The sequence below is a fragment of the Ostrinia nubilalis genome, chromosome 24, assembly GCF_963855985.1.
Source record: "Ostrinia nubilalis chromosome 24, ilOstNubi1.1, whole genome shotgun sequence".
Lineage (NCBI taxonomy): Eukaryota > Metazoa > Arthropoda > Insecta > Lepidoptera > Crambidae > Ostrinia > Ostrinia nubilalis.
This window is the reverse complement of record NC_087111.1, coordinates 11,812,515-11,832,166: the sequence shown is the minus strand read 5'-3', so window position 1 is coordinate 11,832,166 and position 19,652 is coordinate 11,812,515. Positions and strand designations below refer to the sequence as shown.

Below are 19,652 nucleotides of genomic sequence, written 5' to 3'. Positions count from 1 at the left end.
TTGAGAATATTAGTAGCAGTGGGTAGGTTAAAAAGCGATAAGGTAGAGACTGCTCTATGACAGATGATGATGCCGATGACAATGATGACGAATGTAAACAATTGGGTAGTCAAAGAAGAGTTACATAGATTCTGTAAAGAATTGCGTAACGTAAAGAAGGGGATATAAAATTGGACCACTACTATACTCCCGTTTTCCTTCGTGCATTGGTTTGCATAGCAAAAGCCTGACCCTATTAGCACTCAAAGAGAATAAAGTTTTTTTATTCTTTTTCCACGTCTACTTGACGCTTACTTATTACGTTTTTGCAATCTTATTTATATGTGCAAAACCTTTTGCTCAATTTCTAATAAACTATTTTACTTGTAACTTCAAGACATTTTCTGCTTACTAAAGTGTACCTTACCTCTTTCCAGAATTGAAAAACACCATCGAAACGCAAGTGAATGAACTGAAGTCGCAGATCGAGAGCAAGTGCGTGATGCAGTGAGCGCCGCGGCGCCCCCCTTACTTAATACATGATGTAGCTGCTAAGTCATTGTTACGACGTTTCACCGACCCGACATCACCCCACCCACCCCCAAACCCAATCATTTGGTTCGGGTACCGTCAAAATCGCGCTCAATATCGTACGAGAGATTCGAATTCTAAATTTTTTCGGAATGTAGTTGGCTAGTGCGCGTTGGTGCTTGATAATGAGCAATAATATTTTTATACATTCATAAAAATTTTTGGAGAGCCCCGACAAGTCACGCTGAAGCGATCTGGGTCAAAAAGTCACCGAGCGAGCGACACCGACCGACACTTGTGAAACGATCCACTTTTATATGTTGATGCTTGTGATATATTGTTATTTAAGTGTAATGAGGAAATAATATAAATACAACTAGATGAACGGTGTAATATTAATAAAGAAGGAAATGTAAAATTAAGGCAATTCGTAGCACGCGTGTAGGTTCAACTCGACTTCTTAAGCTCTCTCATCTATTCTCATCTTCGGGACGAATTCAAAGTTACATTGAAATAACAATGTATTCTGTATTTGTTTTCATCCAAATTCCACTCGGCTTGATGTCTGTCTTCGGTCTGTGGCTTGTGCTCTTCGCTTTCTCTCTTCGGAACTTCCACTTTTGCCTCGAAATCTTTTGCATGCGTGCTTATGCAGTGTAAATCGATATTGTGTCAGTGTATTTTGTTTAGGTGTACATACCTGTAATCGACCTAGCCTTTAATACAACATCGAACATAAAATAGGTGACATTATTGTTACGAGCAAATCTGGGCGGACCTCCGCCCGCGGGACGAGACCGCCGCAGATTTGACACGTTTTGTTCTTGCATGTCTAATATTAAGATCAATGTTCGTTTAGACGTAATGTAAAGATGTAGATACACTAACACTTCGTGTTGTTTTACCGTCGGCCGGCGGGATCGTCGGCTTTAATCTAAACGTTTATGGATGTTTTACGCTTAGGTATAAAGTTATCACACGTGCGAGCAAATTCTTCGAGCGATAGGCCTCAGGTATGTCCACGCAGATCCGTGGGAAAGAGAAGACAACACCTAAGTAGCGCGAGACGTCCTACGGGACCAGTCAGTTGGCTCAGAGCTGGTTGTTCGGACGATTGACTCCACTTAAGCTGCAAATGCAAAAGATTTGTTATCGTCAAAAGCTGTGATATATAAATAAATTAAATAACGCTGTGCGCCTGACGCGGCCCGACCGCTCGCGCCCTTGCATTCATTAGCTACTACGACTTCTTCTTCGAATCTATCACTAATGTCTCATACCGACACCACTTCTTCAATAATCACACTTCTTCTCGTAGACTTCAATCTTGAACCAACTTTGCATCGATCAGCACATCATGTATTTTCACTTTTAGTTGTAAGGTTATGTTAATCTTCACGTTTATTTACGTACGGCAAATGCTTATTATAATTAACGTTAAGTTTAGAGTTACAACTATTGCGCGTTATGTTCACTGAACTTTCAGGTCAATTATACCTACCCTCACTTTATTGCATTCAAATCAGATCGTATAAAACTATTCAATATACACACACATGTAAATACGACAAATACAACAATAATTTCTGATTGTTTACTGAAAATGCTACTATTTTTCTGATATATAAGATTCATATTTTCTCGCACTCTATTGCACATTGATGTATATTTTCATAGCTTCTTTAGGACCTTATTTTGAGCACGCATAGCTGTCATAGTCTACAATATCTATATCTATACTTAAATATATCTAAATAATACTATAGATGGGCATCTGAAATGGAATATAAGCCATTGCCCCGTCCACCGCATCATCTTTTCATTCTAGTATTTGTAAGGTATAACTTAAAATTTCAGCGTAATTGTGGTTAGCCTAGGTTTATCATGTATTACAAAAAAAAACATAGTTCTATGTATGTGCATGGCAATTTCTAGCTAAACGGTTGTTCGTAGATATTTGAAATAAACAATAATAGGCGTAAGTCAACCAGACCTATCGATTTTGTATGATTTGACACGACCAATATTCCATGATCCTTCTCTCCTTCCCTTTACCTCGATGTGTTAGCTTCTATCGGATACTCCTGTAGACCCTTTCCCTTATCTTCTTCGTCTATCTTCGATCTAACTAGTAGTTGACCTTAGTCTGTGCTCTTCGTTGTTGACTCTCATTTAAGTAGAAATAGTTGTTTAGAAAATTATTTTGGTACGTAGCCGAGTCTAGTTGCAACTTGGGATGACTCCGCTGTTTGTCACTAATTTAAAACGAACGATTACTTGCGGTTCAAAATGGTGTAACATTTGCATGTGTTTGAGGATTGCGTTTGGTGTAAGTGTCAAGCTCTTGCGCAGTGTGTATCGTTCTCTTACCGTTTCTTTTGAGTACGAGACCTGGCGGACCTTGCTTCTTAAAGCTACTATCTACGTGTTTGTAACCTGTATGTTAAGCTTTCAATGTTCGGTGTATAGTAAATATGTAATTAGTGATAAAGTTGCTTAAGTGCGCAATATATAAAAGGAATTTGGGTGATATCAAATGGTTGTTGATTTAACTGATACGAACGTGTTTAAGTTTTCAGAACTCCGGCAAACGGAGCAACATCAAGCGTTATGACAAACGAGTCAATACCTCCTGACATGACACTATCACTGATACCACCACCAACCACCCGATACACATCGATCTACCCACGTCTGTCTATAGTTTGTAAAATATATTTCCGCACCCAAACATTGATTTCCCCTTAAAGTAATATTATAATGAATTTATAAAGAGGTTTATACAAGGTAGATGTGTAGCTTAGACATAATTGTACGTTAATCAGAGTGTAATTCATTTTTATTAATCACCCGTAGAATATTTTTAAGGGAATCTAAAACTGACCAATTTTAGATTTTTTCCTCGACAAAATTAACTCAGTTGATCTTATGACTTTCATACTCAGGGTAAATATATATACTGACTATTATTGTTGTCTATTTATATATCTTTGTTCGGTTAGATTGTTTAGGCGGCCGTTTGACTTTTTGGCCTTTAATGGCTTTCTAAATCCTCTTCAAAAGTGATAGTGACCTTTTTCTTGAATTTAACCTTGTTCCTCTTTCTCTAAAATAGGGGGTTTGAAATTTTCACTGTTATTCTTAATCCTTAGAGGAGTTATGAAATGGTAGACTTATACATTTTGAAACCTTGTTAAACAATTTATTATAAATTAGCCTATTGATAGTTGCACTAGATCTAACGTTAGGGACTGACGTCTTGATTGTTGGGGATGTCATATTTGAACAAGTCAACACCTACTTTCTAGAAGATCTATAAAAGACTTTGAAGTTTACGAAAGAAAGTAATAGATATGACAACTCCATACATTTTGCTGCTGGGAAGTGTCGATTAGTCACTCGACTGAAATAATAGAAGAACATCAATAAATTCACAGCTTGATCTTTTAAGATAATGTCTAACAAAAGATACTCTACTTGGATGATATCATTACATCTTATGAAGACAAACAAGAACATAATATTTCGGCTGAATACCTAATCGATGCAAAAACAACTTATTCTGACGTCTATGTAATCGAATTCGAGTAATAGTCACAGAATAAGCGAAACGGGTGATTTAAATAACGTAAAACAAATAGAGACAACGACACTTCGTACACACTGACACAAGAGCTTCAAACACTGAGCCAGATATTCATGATTTGGTCTCCGGCAGTGTGGCGGCTCCCATAGAGAACTGATTCTTAAGTGCCACACTTTGCTGTTAAAATGCGCTTCAGGTTTATTTTACAAAAATACAAGGACGCAGTCACACTGCCGGGGAGTTTTGATGTTTTACTATTCGTTAAGATGCAGTAGGAGACATCGGTTTGACTCAACTCTTTTGAGCTTCAGTCCAGACCGAACTCTTCAACTGTTCACGTTGTTTGTTTATAATTGGCTAACATTACACTTTTAGCGCGTTAGCTTTTAATATTAGTGACAATCTAGTGCTAAAATTGCAAGTTTACCGAAATTTAAATATTTAAAAAAAGTGTAAGAACAAATTTGAAAATCGGAATTACCATTGTACTGTATATGAACGTGGTTCATACGTATGTTGTATTGTTATTATAAAGAAAAAGGTTAGTAGTTTATCCACGATAACATTAAACTTAGAATTATGAATGAAAAACGAAAAAAAGAGGTTATTGTTGAAAATGTTTTTAGGTAATTAAAATCGGATTGAGCTTTTGTGGAACCTTGTTGTTATCAAGATAAGTTAGGGTTTGTTTCGCTGCCACGCGAGTGGCGTCACGTAGTATAGGTGCTTGCTACCCTATGTTCGCCCTAACGTTGCGATGCATTGTTACCTTTATTTACGAGGTCCCTATTAGTTATGTATAAAGTTTAGAGGTAGCCATTTTCATATCAACTACACGGCGAGTGTGAAAATGGTTTATCTACCATGTTGTTAAATAATAAATAAACTACATTGTACCACCATTGCTGTGTTTTATTTTATAAAAAAAATTTATAAAAACCTTATTTAAATTTACCCTTATCCTAAAAATAGAATATACCTTAAAATGGAACCATCAACAAAGACAATGATTGATATAGCAGTTACAACACTACCACTACTGATAATTTAGGAATTATTCAAAAAGTTACTGCCTAAAGTCGGTTACCAAGCAGATAGAATTTCGTCCAATGACCCCAAGCTACCCATCCTTGTCGCTCGCGCGTAATTATATTTCTGTCGCGGCTGTGCGACGGGCGGCCGCAGTGAATGTGCTCAGCGACCGGACTTTAGTAAGCAAAACTCTTTCAAATAATAAAACAATAAAAGTACCTTTAATATTGAAGATCTTGTCCATCTATTCGAAGAAGTCGAATGCTTCCCAGAATCTGTTCAAGTTCGTGTTTAACTCCGTGATAGCAGAAAACAATTTCCCGAACGCTTCCTTCAGAATACCATGGTTAGGTTTTTCACTAAATTTGATGCTGGCACTATCTTCTGATATTTCTGTTTTCACTACTAACTTGTCCTGTTCTGCTTTTGGATCGGAATCATCCTCTTTTCCTGTATCTTGAGACTTTTCTGAGATGTCCTCCGTCATTTTCTTAAGTTGACTTTGGATACTATGAAGCACTTTCCACAATTTTCTGGTTTCTTTATCCTTGATATCAATTTCATTATCTTTTACTACTTCTTGACTGTAAACGTCTTCATATTTATCGCTTACACTTCTTCTAGATCTTGATAGTTTACGTTTTTGCGGTTCCAATCCGTTTTCCGTGTTTTTATAATTTTTGCTACCAATTCTGCTTCTATGCAGCATTAAACCATGTCCAATTTTATTGATGAATTTAGTTCCATTTCTTCTGATCTTTAGCAAATTATCAATCAAATTCAAAACAGGTCTCCGTTCTTCATCATTCAGTTTGAATTGCTGTCTTGTTTTCAGCAATTGTCTCTTCAATTTCGTTGTCGTCTGGTTGTCTTCATAAGCTTGTCGCTTAGTTTTTGAAACAGATTTGCTTTTGAAAATGTTGTGTACTTCTTTCAAATAGTCATTCAAATCATCGACTCTGTCATTCCATTCTTTATTGTCAGATCTCATTTCATCAATGTCGTCCAGATTTTCATCTTCTGGTGAACGTTTTCTCCTAGTGTTTTTAGAATCTGTATCTTTCTCTACATCTTTATTGACATCTACTTCAACCGAAACTGCTTCAACCAGTTTTCCTGCGCCATCTTGGAAGTCCCTACAAGCCTCTATCTTAGTGTTGGCTAAAACCCAAAAGCCGATAGATTTTGCCGGTAAGTTGATGAGTAGAGTCTTATATGGACGCACTCGCTTCACCACTGGACGAATGTCGCCCTCTTGAGACATAATTCGGCCGTTCACAATGATGTTCCTGAGGACAACATAGTAAAATATTATCAAAAAGTTTTGACACATGGGAAAGATTTTTATTTTAGTAGTAGTAGTATCTTTTACATTTTATATTTTAGAAAACAACAGAAAGAAATAATTGAATCAGAAAGATCATTTCATCATTGTTAAACTTAAAACTATTTTATAGGTCGCTCAAACATAGTTGAGGCGAACACGTACTCGCACTAATATAATGTTGGAGTACAGAATACAAACAGCCCAAACACAATCACCTCCCTCACTCACCCGCACTCATTTATTCTGGCTCACCCCTGCCTGAGCCAGTTTTAAAGCCAGTCTCCAAACAGGGTAACAGCTCCCAGCACTGGCCATCGGTTCATGTTCACTCCATTCAGAAAGAGTAATAGCTCCAGGGATAGTGTGCAAGCATAGCTCGTGCCATTTAAAAAATATTAACTATCCTCATCCTACCTAGCTCAATATACAGGGTGGAATTTTGTAATGCCACCTGGAGGGAAAGTACTCTTAATATTGTAGATAGAAAAATTTTCTCAAAGAAAACATTCCTTTATCTTTGAAAATAAATAGAACTGCATTCAAAAATTTCCAAGAATTTGCTTGCCACACCCGGGAATCGAACTAACTGAAATCTGTTAAAAATTACACCCTGTATTTTTATTGCATCGATCGTTAGGGTCAAGTATAAGGATGAAATCTCTCTAACAAACTTGATAAATCAAATTAAAGGAAATCCATAAAATCTTAAATTATTTATTAATGTATCTACAGAAAATTGTATGGTATGGGTAGTGAATTTTCGAAAATCTATTAATGCAGTTGTCTTTCTTTTCAAAAATAAGGGAATGTTTTCTTTCAGTAAAATTTTCTATCTGCAGTACTAAGAGTACTTTTCCTCCAGGTGGCATTACAAAATTCCACCCTGTATATAAACTGCAGGATATTCACGCCGTCTTCCCGTTGAGACACCTTCAGTGAAAGCCTTGCTGCTTCTTCATTTATGTTGACTTCCTAAAGGGTAACAACTTTCGTAGTATCTTAATATTAAAAACTGAAGAATTTATGTCCCCGCTGTCCATCAGTTTGAAAGGCTGCTAAAAGATGAAACCACTCGCTCAACAAAAAACCTTAACTCACCCTTCCTCATCCTGGCTCAATATAAACTGCAGTATATCCCCGCCGTCCTCCCGTTGCGATAGCTTCAACGACAGCCTGGCTGGTTCCTCATCCATATTCACTCCATACAAGCCCCCGGCACCGGCTGCCTTCGCAGAGCAGTGCAGTGCGCGAACAGAAGCGCCTAGCCTGTGATAACTCCAGCTCTAGACTTCAACATACAACCTTAACTCACCCATCCTCATCCATCCTCCCGTTGGGACAGCTTCAGCGACAGTTTGGCCGATTCTTCTTACATATTCACTCCATATTCTGTAGAGTAACTGAAGCTCTTGAGACAAGCCATCGGCGCAGAGCAATGCTGTGTACTTTAACAAAAAACTCACCCATCCTCATCCTGGCTCAGTATAAACTGCAGGATATCCCCGCCGTCCTCCTGTTGCGATAGCTTCAGTGACAGCCTGGCCGGTTCTTCATCCATGTTCACTCCATACAGGGTAACAGCCCCCGGCACCGGCTGCCTTCGTAGAGCAGTGCAGTGCGCGAATAGAAGTGCCTTGGATGACTTCTGCTCAAGTCTTTGAAAAATAACTCACCCGTCCTCATCCTGGCTCAGTATAAACTGCAGGATGTCCCCGCCGTCCTCCCGTTGAGACACCTTCAGTGAAAGCCTTGCTGTTGCTTCATTCATGTTGACTTCCTAAAGGGTAACAACTTTCGTAGTAGCTTAATATTAAAAACTGAAGAATGTCTATGTCCCCGCTGTCCATCAGTTTGAAAGGCTGCTAAAAGATTAAACCACTCGCTCAACAAAAAACCTTAACTCACCCTTCCTCATCCTGGCTCAGTATAAACTGCAGGATATCCCCGCCGTCCTCCCGTTGAGACAGCTTCAACGACAGCCTGGCCGGTTCTTCATCCATGTTCACTCCATACAGGGTAACTGCTCCCGGCACCGGCTGCCTTCGCAGAGCAGTGCAGTGCGCGAATAGAAGCGCCTGGGATGACTCCAGTTCAACTGAGAGAACCCGCTCGCCGACTAGGTTTTTGTAGAGGAGAGCCATGTAGAAGCTCTGGAATAAATAAATAAAACATTTTTGAAAACGAGCTTTATTTAAGTGCTCTAAATGAAATACAAGTGACAATAGTTCAATGGTGTCGTCGATGTCAAATCCTACTGCAAATGCGATGAATGCGGCTTCGAACCCTGCCGCACCGCTTAACTATTGTGATGAACCCACTCGCAACACAAGCATCTTGCTTACTACGAAGAGTTAAAAAAATACTTGTCAGTCAGTGACAGTATCTGGAGTGACTTAAGTAGGTTCATGGGGTCAGATGTAGGGATGCGTTCTAGTTATACTGTGACGTGGTCTCCTAAGTCAAAGACGAGCGCCAGCTCCGCCGACTGCTCCTTGGTTATCTACAGGGGAGTGGTTCTAGCGTGGATCAGCTTTAGAATCTTGAAAGCTAAATTATCTACAGACCAAACACTCACCAAAGTCGGTCTATACAGCTCCTCCTCGCTCAGCTCCCTATAGTGTACGGCGAACCCGTTCCTAGCTGAGTACCCGCGGCCGGCCATCTAGTCGGCGGCGCGTTGCAGCTCCGCCGAGCCCTGCGGCTTCTCTGTGAGCCAGAGGGGAGTGCTGCTAGCATGGAGTAACTTGAGGAGCCTCAAGCGGTCAAATGTAGAGAACTAGAGAGACGTTCCATCACTTCCAGCTACTGTGACGAAGGTGACGCAATGAGCGTGATCAAATCAATGGGATCCCGTCCTTAACCTATTTAGGTACGTGCCAGAATCTGGCGCAACGTGGCGATGTCCTAAGTCAACGACGAGGATGACACTACACAACGTGTTCTTATCCTGCATACCCTGTGACTGCTCTGGGATCTGAAGGAGAGTGGGCTTAGCGTGAAGCAGCTTTCCGACGGACTATCTTCAAGGAATAGATTAGGAACACTCACCAAAGTAGGTCTATACAGCTCCTCCTCGCTCAGCTCCCTATAGTGTACGGCGAACCCGTTCCTGGCCGAGTACCCGAGACCGGCCATCCAGTCGGCGGCGCGCTGCAGCTCCGCCGAGCCCTGAGGCTTCTCTGTGAGCCAGAGCGGAGTGCTGCTAGCATGGAGTAACTGGAGGAGCCTCATGCAGTCATATGTAGAGAGCTAGTTTAGAGCCGTTCCAGCACTTCCAACTCTACTATGACGAATAGACAAGACGAGACTTGCGTGCCAGTATCTGGGACAACGTGACGGTGTCCTAAGTCAGCGACGAGAGTGAAACGATGCAACATGCAGCTTTCCTGCAGACTTTGGGACTACTTTATAATCTTCAGGAGAGTAGTTCGCGGTCAAAATAATGGCATCCTTTCCTTGCGGCCTAAGTAACTACGTGCCAGTATCTGGCGCAACGTGACAGTGTCCTAAGTCAGCGACGTGACTCGATGCACTGCTGTTCTTGTAAACTCTTGGACAGTGCTGGTGAGAAAAACCCCATGCGGTTGGATGGGGAAAGGCGCTCCAGCTATAAGGTGAGAACTCTTAAGACAAACTTATCTACACTCACCAAGGTAGGTCTATACAGCTCCTCCTCGCTCAGCTCCCTATAGTGTACGGCGAACCCGTTCCTGGCCGAGTACCCGAGGCCGGCCATCCAGTCGGCGGCTCGCGGCAGCTCCGCCGAGCCCTGAGGCTTCTCTGTGAGCCAGAGCTGAGTACTGCTAGCATGGAGTAACTTGAGGAGCCTCAAGCGGTCTAATGTAGAGAAAATAGAGAGGCGTTCGAGCACTTCCAGCTTTATTGCAACGAGGGTAACGCGACTAGCGTGATCAAATGAATGCAGCCTACTTACATGCCAGTATCTGGCGCAACATGATGGTGTCCTAAGTCAGCGACGATGGTGACACGACGAAAACTACTGCAGACCATGGGACTGCTCCTTGCTAATCTACAGGAGAGTGACTCTGGCTTGAAGCAGATTTAGAAGCTCCATGCGGTCAGATAATAGTTCTTCAACAAAGCTAAGTACAGACCAAGAACATTAAGGTGATCCTATAACGTTCCTCGTCGCTCCGTGGAGCAGTTTTAGTAGTCCTCTGCAGTCAGATGGAGAGAGACATCCCAACTTTTCTGCGATGTGAGAGTGTTCTTCAAAGCATCTGCAACCAACAGCACTTACCAAAGTAGGTCTATAGAGCTCCTCCTCGCTCAGCTCCCTATAGTGTACGGCGAACCCGTTCCTAGCTGAGTACCCGAGGCCGGCCATCCAGTCAGCGGCTCGCGGTAGCTCCGCCGAGCCCTGAGGCTTCTCTGTGAGCCAGAGCGGAGTGCTGCTGGCGTGGAGGAGCTTGAGGAGCCTCATGCAGTCATATGTAGAGAGCTAGTTTAGAGCCGTTCCAGCACTTCCAACTCTACTATGACGAATAGACAAGACGAGACTTACGTGCCAGTATCTGGGACAACGTGACGGTGTCCTAAGTCAGCGACGAGGGTGAAACGATGCAACATGCAGCTTTCCTGCAGACTTTGGGACTACTTTGTAATCTTCAGGGGAGTAGTTCGCGGTCAAAACAATGGCATCCTTTGCTTGCGGCCTAAGTAACTACGTGCTAGTATCTGGCGCAACGTGGCGGTGTCCTAAGTCAGCAACGTGACTCTACGCACTGCAGTTCCTGTAAACTCTGGGACAGTCCTGGCAAGGAGCAGCTTTAGAATGTCTGATGGGGAAAGACGCTCCAGCTATAAGGTGAGCGTTCTTAAGACAAACTTATCTACACTCACCAAAGTCGGTCTATACAGCTCCTCCTCGCTCAGCTCCCTATAGTGTACGGCGAACCCGTTCCTAGCTGAGTACCCGAGGCCGGCCATCCAGTCGGCGGCGCGTTGCAGCTCCGCCGAGCCCTGCGGCTTCTCTGTGAGCCAGAGCGGAGTGCTGCTAGCATGGAGTAACTTGAGGAGCCTCAAGCGGTCTAATGTAGAGAAAATAGAGAGGCGTTCGAGCACTTCCAGCTTTATTGTAACGAGGGTAACGCGACTAGCGTGATCAAATGAATGCAGCCTACTTACATGCCAGTATCTGGCGCAACATGATGGTGTCCTAAGTCAGCGACGATGGTGACACGACGAAAATTACTGCTTTCCTGCAGACCATGGGACTGCTCCCTAGTAATCTACAGGAGAGTGACTCTGGCGTGAAGCAGATTTAGAAGCTCCATGCGGTCAGATAAGAGTTCTTCAACAAAGCCAACTAGGTACAGACCAATAACACTAAAGGTGAGCCTTTGTTCGTCGCTCCGTGGAGCAGTTTTAGTAGTCCTCTGCAGTCAGATGGAGAGAGACATCCCAACTTTTCTGCGATGTGAGAGTGTTCTTCAAAGCATCTGCAACCAACAGCACTTACCAAGGTAGGTCTATACAGCTCCTCCTCGCTCAGCTCCCTATAGTGTACGGCGAACCCGTTCCTAGCTGAGTACCCGAGGCCGGCCAACCAGTCGGCGGCTCGAGGCAGCTCCGCCGAGCCCTGAGGCTTCTCTGTGAGCCAGAGCGGAGTGCTGCTAGCGTGGAGTAACTTGAGAAGCCTCAAGCGGTCGGATGGGGAGAGGCGCTCTAGTTCGTGGGATGACGAGTTTCTGGAATAAATTCAATAGGCATAATGACACATCTTAGGATTAAACACTTCAAAATTTTATCATATCTGTGGGCTTAGTGTGACTTTACATCAAACGTCTTCACTAGTGATATTGTAGAGCTAGTACTGCCAACTTATTATTATTCTGTGGTACTAATAGATTATACCTATACAGCGACCCTAGCGGATACTTTCAAGAACTAAAATCTTCATAAATTAATTATTTTCATCATCATCATCATCATTTCAGCCACAGGACGTCCACTGCTGAACATAGGCCTCCGCCAATGACTTCCACATCGCACGGTTGGTAGCGGCCTGCATCCAGCGCCTTCCTGCTACCTTTATCAGATTATTTTAAACCTCTCAATTTACCAGAGGCAAAAAGAGGTAAAAGGATTTGGCATTTATTATGTTTGCATAAATGTCTACCCATAGCTGGGCATTAACTCGTTAATCCGTTAATCGTTAATTAACGAAGTTAACATTTCTATTAACGGATTAACTTTTAAGTTAACTTTAAAAAATGTTAACGGACTCGTTAACTTCCGTTAAATTATCCTAAGTCCGTTAATCGTTAATCCAGTACCTACTATTTACCAAAAGCACGCTGAAAAACGCATTCTGTCAAGTACGTTCGGGCTTTCAGAACTTCCAGAACCCAAAACAACAGTTTTTGTAACCAGATCACTAACGGCACTTGTTAGTATGTGCAGGCCTGTTCATCTCCGCGAGTTTACATCGAAAACAAAACACGCACGATGGCCCACCTACAGGATACTATTCGACAAGGCCTCACATATGAGCGAACATTGACTCACGCACGCGTATTCTTGTGTATGATGGAAGAAAATAAAGAAAATGGTGTACAAACACTGTGCAGTATTTAACTGCCTAAATAATAATAAAAACACAGAATGTACTTTTTTAAGTTGCCTCAAGACACTGAGGTAAATAAGTAGTTAATATTATTCACGATAATTCATGCTAAATCATGTATTTCCTCCGCCATTTTCCGCAGTTTGGCACCTCACGTCACACCATTTTACCGAAGTTAGCCCTATAGCTTCGGCGCAGTGCCGATCACTGACGTTTGTCAACAAAATGGTGCTTGACTCTTGAGACAGGCTAAATTACACCATATTGTTAATGACATTGAGCATACATATTTTTATACCTTCGCGAAGTAAAACTTCTGTACGTAGTACTTATTATTATTCTGTGGTATGTGTGACTGTGGGACAACTCTTGCAACTGAATTTAAGACCAGTTTTCCTCCAACCGATTAAGCTGAAATTTGGTATACATGTAAGTACGATGACTATGCAATGTTATGGTACCATTGAGCTGGTCTGATGATGGAGTCATGAGGTGGCCATAGGAACTTCTAAATGAAACGGCGGCATTGCATCGAATTTGGGTTCTTTGGATTTGTCTTTTCGAGCACTTCAATACTAGATGATGTCCAGGGTCCTGATGATGGATTTAGGAGGTGGCCATAGGAATTCCTAAACGAAACGGTGGAAACTTATCGAGTTTGGGTTTGCTGGATTTGTCTTTTCGAGCACTTATTGTAATTGATTACAACCAACGAGCCTTGGTTCAAACCAAGGCTCTGAAATTGAGATACTACTAAAAAGTGTAAAATAAAATTATAATAATTAAAAAACTTTTTTAAAAACAAGCTTTTATTTAAGAAATGCAGTTGTACTAAAACGAAAAAAATAATTGTACTTATTCAAGGTTCAAATAATTTCGAAAGTTTGTAGCGCAAACAAAAAAAATTGGCCAAGTGCGTGCGTGTCGTGCCACGCGCAGTGTAGGGTTCCGTAGTGGTCCGTCGCTACCACAGTATATTTCAGAAGCAAGCAACTCATTACATTCAAAGTCACTTTTCATATTTTTTTCTAAGGAATTTTCACTAGTTAAGAAATTTTGTAATACATGAGTTAAATGACTATTACTCTCAAACTAATTGATGTATCTTAACCGCTATAGTTTTCCTTGAAAGTTCATGAATAGCAGTATTATCACGAATTTTTCGAGATTTTTCAAGCCAACAGTTTAGTTTTTAGAGGGGGGGGACGCCCTACTCGAACAAAAATTGGCACTTTAAACTTTAATAATTTGCAAACAGATCCCTAAATGGAAAAATGTCTTAGGAAACCCTAAGCCATTTTTTAAGACCTATCCAACGATACCCCACACGATGGGGTCGAAGATGGAAAAAAAATCCCCACTTTACGTGTAGGGGAGCTATCCTAAAAAAATTTTTTTATTTTCAATATATTATTCTACCGTTTTGTCGGCGTGATTAATATACATGTACAAAATTACAGCTCCCTAGTGCTAATAGTTTCCAAGCAAAACCTCGGACAGACAGACAGACAGATATTATCGAAACTATAAGGGTTCCTTGTCAGGACTACGGAACCCTGAAAAAGAGGAATAAATTCCATGCACGATACAAGCTTTCGAAATTATTTGAACCTTGCATACAATTATTTTTTTCGTTTTATTATCATGTGTTAACGGATTAACGATTAACGTTAACTTGCGTTAAATCCTGTGAAATGTAACGTTTTAACGTTTAACGAAGTTAATTTTTTTATTAACGGTTTAACGATTAACGAAGTTAACTATTTGATTAACGGTGCCCAGCTATGTGTCTACCATTCTATTTCGAAACAATTCCCTATCTTTTCTTACGACATCCATGGGAAAAGTGGGGGTGTCCTATTGTACTATGTTATACTTGAATAATATGAGAAAACCAACACAGTTTTATTACTAGTACGGAGGGTAGTTGTCCTTCTCGCCTCGCCTACCAGTATACGATTGTGTTTGGAAATACCTAATAAAGATAACCCCCAAAATTTCGTCCTCTATTTCACCCCTTCTATTCCCATATCAAAAACCCTTGACACACATAAAGGTAACAGATATTTTACTTTCGTTTTTATCACACTTCACACTAATATTATAAAGGCAAAAGTTTGTGAATATTAATGTGTTTGTTACTTCTTCACACAAAAACTACTGAACGGATTTTGATGAAACTTTACAATATTCTTGCTTATAACTCAGAATAACATAGCTTAATTTACGAGTATAACGATCTGTGACAAACTGAATTCCTCGCGGGTGAAGCTGCGGGCAAAAGCTAGTAATAATATAGATTCTCTCACCCATTAAGCAGTACAGCATCACAAGAATCGAGCGCAAGAGTGACGTAATCCTTGAAATCACTTCTGGAGCCCGGGCGCAGGCAGCCCGTGACGTCAGCGCCGCTCACGCGCCAGCCGCGCGCTGGGAAGGTTTCCAACACTACCCGCAGTGTTTCCAAGTCGTTGAGGTAGTCGTCTATGCTCTGGTTGGAGCATTCTGTGGTTAAAAATGAATAAATGTTATTTTGAGAAACACAGTCACCCGTTCACCCTTTCAATGGGTGTCATACTTGCTATCGAACGTTGAAGTATCTATTGTCTAGATATCGACAACTATGCATCAACGGGTCGCTACATCTACGGTACTCCATATTAAAAGTCATGAAATCAACGGGTCGCTACATCTACGGTACTCCATATTAAAAGTCATGAAATCAATCGGTTGTTTAATCAGTGTCATGACATCAAAAGTCGCGGTGGGTAAATAACGAACTTCTCAGGGTGGGTAAGTAATATTTTCCTACCAAATTTTGTACTAAAAGGTAAAGTAACTATTAAGAAAAAACATTTTTTTAATCATACATAATTGTGTATTTAAATAATGAAATAAAGTAATTATTACATGTTTAAAGTAAAGTTAAAGTTAAAGTATCTTATTGTGTATAATACGTACTACAAAAAAGAATTGCTTGCTATTCCTCACATCACACCCATGCACACATACCTCACATTTACATACATACACACCACACCCATGTACACTTACCTCACATTTACAAACATATTTTATACTCGCATCACACCCATACTCACATACTAACATTTACATACATACACATCACACCCATGCACACTTACCTCAATTATAACCTTGTGTACTTAACAATGTTATTACCTACTACTAGCAAATCTATCACGTAAATCTAAACTAATTTGTAACTAAGGTGGAAGAGCGAGGTACTCCCAACACAAGTATCTTACGATTACTTTCTGGGAGACCCCGGTAACTTTATTGTAAATGATTTACAGAAATAAACAATTTTTATTTTATTATTTTATTATTCCTTTCAGAAATTGAAAAACATCCATACTATCGTCACGCCGTTCAAGAAACCGCGAGATTGCTTCTTGATGCATCCTCTTTTTCTTTCTAGGTGGAGTAGCTGGTACCCCGCTTTCCATTCTGCCAATTGTTAAGTTGGTGGCTGCTTGTTATTTTTTAGCTCACCAATTGTGGCATAAAGACCCATTTTTTTATTATCCATTAAGGAGTTCCAGCGCCTGTGCCACGCTCCAATTTTATTTTGAGTCCTCGGCAAATTACTGTTGTTATGGTGCACTGACCACAATTCTGGAGGAAATACTGGGACTGTTCTACGTATAGTTAGTTTTGAGTCGAAAGGTATATTCAATTTTATCAATATCAAAATATTCAATTTTAATGATAAAATAATTATTATTTACTACCACCTATTGAACTTGCATTCTTATTTAAAATTATTCATGGAAAACATTGGTTTTAGGCTTTACTTGCTAACATTATCAAGTAATGAGTGCCATTACTGTGGCAGTACTAAATGTATGGAAGCTAGTAACATTGAAATTTCGGATATTATCCAGTCTGTAACCTATTACTAATATCGTTTCCACCCTGTATAGGTACTTAATATTTGAAATGTATTACTAATTATTGCTATAAGAATTTTGACCGAATAAAACTTTCAATTCTATTTGAACTTTAGACATTTCTCTCACTTGCGAACAAATCCGTGGGTTGCGGGCGTACGTTAAAAAACCCATGCCAAAGCGGGAATACAAATAGATACAGCAACATTCATTGTAACGTACCTACTAATTATTATGGAGTACTGTAGATGTAGCGACCCGTTGATGCATAGTTGTCGATATCTAGACAATAAATACATCGACGTTCGATAACAAAACATTCATTGTAACGTACTAATTAATATAGAGTACCGTAGATGTAGCGACCCGTTGATGCATAGTTGTCAATATCTAGACAATAGATACTTCGACGTTCGATAGCAAGTATGACACCCAGTTTCAATTGCAGGACTATAAAATAGAGAGTAGTTTAAATACATCAATAGTCAATTGCCCAAAAAAGGCATCAGACTGGCCGATGAACGATGGTTTCTTCTACACCCGTCGACCTATTATTATGGTGAGCCTACCGGCTTACTAGGAAAAATATAGTAGTAGTAATATAGATATTAGAAATTTAGCATCTACGCGTGGAGTTACGATCTCACTACACTGGTTCATCATCATCATCATTTCAGCCATAGGACGTCCACTGCTGAACATAGGCCTCCCCCAATGACTTCCACATCGCACGGTTGGTAGCGGCCTGCATCCAGCGCCTTCCTGCTACCTTTATCACTACACTGGTTGGTTGGCTTTAAACAAAGATTTCCAAGTGGGTAGGTAAAATAAGTTGTGGAAGGAATAAAAAATATGTTATAGTACGGGCGTACATTTAAATTATTTAAAATACCTAAACCTAATTGATAATACGGACACGTTATAATCACTAATCGATTACCTTTAAAATTTTTAATTTTATCGATTAAAAAGTTCGCAGAAATCGTCACATTTGAGCACATTACATAAAATAATAGTTTTAAATCTTACATAATTCCTGGGAACTTGACATGAATTTGTAGTTAGCTTATTGTAGGTAATTTGCATACAAAAATCGACCTCCAAAAAAGAGCTTTATGGAATTTTTTCAATAGGTACCTACATACCTTCATAATTTGTACTATCAGGCAAGCTATTTCGACTCCTGAGAAGGGAGACGACAAATAAAGAAGTTAATTGAGCTAAATTTACAATTTGATTAAAATATTGGCACAGTGCGCTACCTTTAAATTGCGTTAAAAAATACAGTGTAAAATCACGTAGTAGGTACTACATAAACAAAACGCACACATAAAATTAAAATGTTTTAAAACTTACGCAGATTTACGCCGCATAATTTGCTCCTCTTGCGAAATAAAATAAAGAGTTGTAAAGATTACGAAAAATTTTATGCAATTTCTTTTGCTCCACAAGTACTGGTACTATGGCGGGGGGCCTGACGAAAAACTGAAAGGTGGGTACAAAATAATTTTCCACTTACCATACCCCAGCTGCCAAAAAATGTCACTGATTCCCGCCTTTTCCGCCACAGATAAAATATCCAAAGTCGAATTCGTGTCCCACGTCCCCGATCTCGTTCTCAACGCATTGTTCAGCGCGAAAACTATTTCGAAGCCTGTTGCCTTTGCCCACATTGCAAAACTTTTCCATTGATCACTGGCCACTTGTAATTTTTCTACCGCTTGTCTTTTTTTATTTCTACCAAGGAGGTTGGACAATAGTTTTTTACAAGCTTTATATTGACTTCACTTGTTAGTATGTGTGGGACAAATCTTGCAACTGAATTTAAGATCACTTCTCCTCAACCGATTGAGCTGAAATTTGGTATACTTATGTAAGTACGATGACAATGCAATAATATGGTACCATTGAGCTGGTCTGATGATGGAGTCAGGAGGTGGCCATAGGAACTCCTAAACGAAACGGCGGAATCGCATCGAGTTTGGGATCGTTGGATTTGTCTTTTTGAGCAGTCTATTGCTAGATGATGTCCAGGGTCCTGATGATGGAGTCATGAGGTGGCCATAGGAACTCCTAAATGAAACGGCGGAATCGCATCGAGTTTGGGATCGTTGGATTTGTCTTTTCTAGCAGTTTAGTGCTAGATGATGTCCAGGGTCCTGATGATGGATTAGGGAGGTGGCCATAGGAACTCCTAAACGAAACGGCAGAAACTCATCGAGTTTAGGTTCGTTGGATTTGTCTTTTCGAGCAGTTTAGTGCTAGATGATGTCCAGGGTCCTGATGATGGAGTCAGGAGGTGACTATAGGAACTCCTAAACGAAACGGCGGAATCTTATCGAGTTTGGGTTCGTTGGATTCGACTTCTCGAGCACTTTGGTGCTAAATAATGACCCAGAGATTGAGATACAACTAAAAAGTGTAAAATAAAATTATAATAAAAAAAACTTTTTTAAAAACAAGCTTTATCCTAAAATGCAGTTGTACTAAAATGAAAAAAATAATTGTATGCTTGGTTCAAAGAATTTAAAAAGCTTGTAGCGCAAACAGAAAAAAAGAGGAATAAATTCCATGCGCGATACAAGCTTTTGAAATTCTTTGAACCAAGCATACAATTATTTTTTTCATTTTAGTACAACTGCATTTTAGGATAAAGCTTGTTTTTAAAAAAGTTTTTTTTATTATAATTTTATT

The 19,652-nt window shown here is 40.2% G+C and overlaps 2 protein-coding genes across 3 annotated transcripts in view; one reads left to right on the top strand and one right to left on the bottom strand.

Moving 5' to 3' along the window:
- LOC135083765 (complexin) overlaps positions 1-4,998 on the top strand; it is a 435,534-nt gene extending 430,536 nt beyond the window's left edge. For both annotated transcript variants that reach the window (XM_063978505.1, XM_063978506.1), the window contains one exon: positions 417-4,998. In XM_063978505.1, the coding sequence (XP_063834575.1) occupies positions 417-490 (74 nt within the window). In that variant the 3' untranslated portion in view covers positions 491-4,998. The remainder of the gene's footprint in view (positions 1-416) is intronic.
- On the bottom strand, positions 4,999-18,718 carry LOC135083675 (uncharacterized). Its single transcript, XM_063978385.1, has 8 exons — positions 18,478-18,718; positions 15,354-15,549; positions 11,938-12,166; positions 11,319-11,546; positions 10,717-10,917; positions 10,105-10,272; positions 8,361-8,605; positions 4,999-6,417 (listed from the first exon to the last, which is right to left on the bottom strand). Exons 1-8 carry the CDS (start codon positions 18,629-18,631, stop codon positions 5,373-5,375), a joined length of 2,466 nt encoding a protein of 821 aa, XP_063834455.1. The 5' UTR covers positions 18,632-18,718; the 3' UTR covers positions 4,999-5,372.
- Positions 18,719-19,652: the final 934 nt, after the last annotated feature.

Bases quoted from the DNA above. Each gene is read 5' to 3' on its own strand.
- LOC135083675 (XM_063978385.1), bottom strand. From the start codon at position 18,631: ATGTGGGCAAAGGCAACAGGCTTCGAAATAGTTTTCGCGCTGAACAAT. The intron at 15,550-18,477 runs GTAAGTGGAAAA...TTTTAACCACAG, and splicing joins TTTTTGGCAGCTGGGGTATG to AATGCTCCAACCAGAGCATA. The intron at 6,418-8,360 runs GTGAGTTAAGGT...TGTTGTCCTCAG, and splicing joins CTGAGCCAGGATGAGGAAGG to GAACATCATTGTGAACGGCC.